At 49.2% G+C, this 2,677-nt stretch overlaps 1 protein-coding gene across 1 annotated transcript; it reads left to right on the top strand.

The window, feature by feature from the left end:
* Positions 1–1,312: 1,312 nt before the first annotated feature.
* Positions 1,313–2,643, top strand: LOC106533439 (P2Y purinoceptor 14). The gene has a single exon (XM_014029727.1). The coding sequence runs from the start codon at positions 1,456–1,458 to the stop codon at positions 2,491–2,493; it is 1,038 nt and encodes a 345-aa protein (XP_013885181.1). The 5' UTR covers positions 1,313–1,455; the 3' UTR covers positions 2,494–2,643.
* Positions 2,644–2,677: the final 34 nt, after the last annotated feature.

Raw genomic sequence — 2,677 nt, 5'->3', positions numbered from 1 at the left:
ACTAGACAAGTCTTGACTTGTTGTTTGTTTCAGGACTAGACAAGTCTTGACTCGCTGTTTGTTTCAGGACTAGACAAGTCTTGACTCTGTTTGTTTCAGGACTAGACAAGTCTTGACTCTGTTTGTTTCAGGACTAGATGAAACATGTTCTCTCTTCCTGTAAACCTCAGAAGTCTTTAAGTTGGTACAAACCCACGTCTGGGTGTTTTTCTGAGGTTAACAACAGAAACAATCAGCAGAAGTCAGGTTTGAAGCCCAGAAATAACTTGTTGTGAAAAGGAAACCAGGCAGCAGCCAGGAGTCGTCCTCCATCCTGTCCTGTGTCCTCCGTCCTGTTTTTACAGGACAGAGGACTGAAGCCGGGTCTTGTGTTCTGGACCAGGATGAAACGGTGAAGAGCTGTAAACACAGCTTTCAGCTCCTGAACATGAAAGGTTGGACTTTAGACGAGAAGGAAACCTCTCTGTGTTTATTTGTTGATGTGAGCTGTAAGAACAACTACATTTTCTGAGTGAGGAGGAGACCCCGCAGGCAGAACCTGGACCCTGGTTTTACCTGCTGATTCTTCAGGCTCTAACAGGGACCATGTGATGTTGGACCTCACTCAGTTTTACTGGAGATGGATTAACACAGATTATAGTTCAGATGWTTTGGACAGCTCCAGATTCTAGCATTTCTCAAACATTCCTGAATGAGTGGAAGCAGCACTGAGTAACTAAAGATTAAAGCAATGAGTCAAAGAGCAAACCCAGTGTAGGAGTTGTGCTCACACTGGAACACCAGTCGTGCTCACACTGGAACACCACTTGTGCTCACACTGGAACACCAGTCGTAGCTCACACTGGAACACCAGTCGTGCTCACACTGGAACACCAGTCGTGGTCACACTGGAACACCAGTCGTGGTCACACTGGAACACCAGTCGTGGTCACACTGGAACACCAGTCGTGTTCACACTGGAACACCAGGACCATCACAGGTCACAGGCTGCCTTCTACTAAGGATGACAAAAAGAGATCAAAGGTGTRACTTGCACATTGCTAAAGCCCCACCCCCGGTAATAAACTCAAACAAGCAGAACAATCCATAAAAGAAGCAAAGTTRTCATTAGAAAGTAGCAACAAGCTAACTAAGATCTGAAATAAGCACAGAGYTAAGTAAAATAGCTAAACTTTATCTGAAGTACAGGAAGCTGAAAATATTGAAACACTAGCTAAAAGTAGCAAAATTCAGGTTAYTGGCAACAGAACTTTGACCCAGCTCCTTGGTTCTACAGAGACCAGCTGGCCCACAAGACTGAATGCAGGTTGTAATCCGCCCCATGATCCATGRAGTCCAGTCCAGTCCCATGGCCCCCTTGAATGAAACAATGTGTTTTGTAGACATGGTACTTGAACACAGAATCATCTGGATTATTGGATTTATTTGGTCCTCTGGTGTTTTTTGTTTTCAGGTATGGCTCATCTGAARACCTCCCAAATCCCCACCAACCAATCAGACTTCAAAAACATGTTCACCATGCAGGTCCTGCCCCCACTCTACCTCATCATCTTCGTGGTGGGTCTGTGTCTCAACTGCCTGGCTGCTTGGATCTTCTTCAGGGTGCCTGCGGATTCAGGTCTGGTGGTCTACCTGAAGAARATGGTGGTTGCTGACCTCCTCATGCTGTCATCCTACCCCTTCAAAGTGGTGGCTAACATGGGATTTGGGGGCTGGTACCTCCAAGCGATCATCTGCCGCTACACTGCCGTGCTCTTCTACTTCTCCATGTACGTCGGGATTCTCTTCATCGGCTTTATCAGCCTCGAGCGCTACGTTAAGGTGGTCCACCAGTCTCCAACATTTGCCACCTCCTCCTGCTGGTCCAGATACAACAGGGTGTCCCTGCTGCAGCTGATGCAGAGGTCTAAATATGCACGGGTGCTGGCATGTCTCACCTGGGGGCTCCTCCTCCTGTGCTGCCTACCCAACGTCATCTTAACTCACTGGCCAGACAATGRGAGGGAAGGCCTGAAGTGCATGAATCTGAAGAGTGAGCTGGGCAAGCAGTGGCACCAGGTGTCTTCCCTCTTCAGTGTGTCTCTGTTCTGGGTGACGATGGTCTTTGTGGCCTACTCCTACACGTCCATTGCCCACCAGGTGTGGAAGTCATACCGCCGCGTGCGCCAAGACAACGGCGACATCTGCCGCKGATCCAACCGTAGCATCTTCAGCATCCTGGCGGTGTTCTTCATCTGCTTCGTCCCATACCACGTTTGTCGCGTGCCCTTCACTCTGAGCCAGATGTCGAGGTCAGGCTTCAGCGAGGACACCAGGTTCCTGCTTTTCCAGATCAAGGAGGGGACGCTGTTCCTGTCTGCGCTGAACGTCTGCCTCGACCCCATAATCTACTTTCTGATGTGTCGGACCTTCAGAGAGTCACTGCTGAGGAAACTGTCAAGGAAGACAAAGAGGAGATCCCTGACCACGGCTCAGAGTCTCAGCAACATCTAGGAGGGGAGGACGCAGGACACAGGAGAGGAGATAAGGACTGAGGAGACAGAAGAGGAGATAAGGACTGAGGAGACAGGAGAGGAGATAAGGACTGAGGAGACAGGAGAGGAGATAAGGACTGAGGAGACAGGAGAGGAGATAAGGACTGAGGAGACAGGAGAGGAGATAAGGACTGAGGAGACAG

This window comes from Austrofundulus limnaeus, unplaced genomic scaffold, assembly GCF_001266775.1.
Source record: "Austrofundulus limnaeus strain Quisiro unplaced genomic scaffold, Austrofundulus_limnaeus-1.0 Scaffold946, whole genome shotgun sequence".
Lineage (NCBI taxonomy): Eukaryota > Metazoa > Chordata > Actinopteri > Cyprinodontiformes > Rivulidae > Austrofundulus > Austrofundulus limnaeus.
Note: the sequence above shows the minus strand (reverse complement) of the source record. Positions and strands in the feature narration are given on the sequence as shown.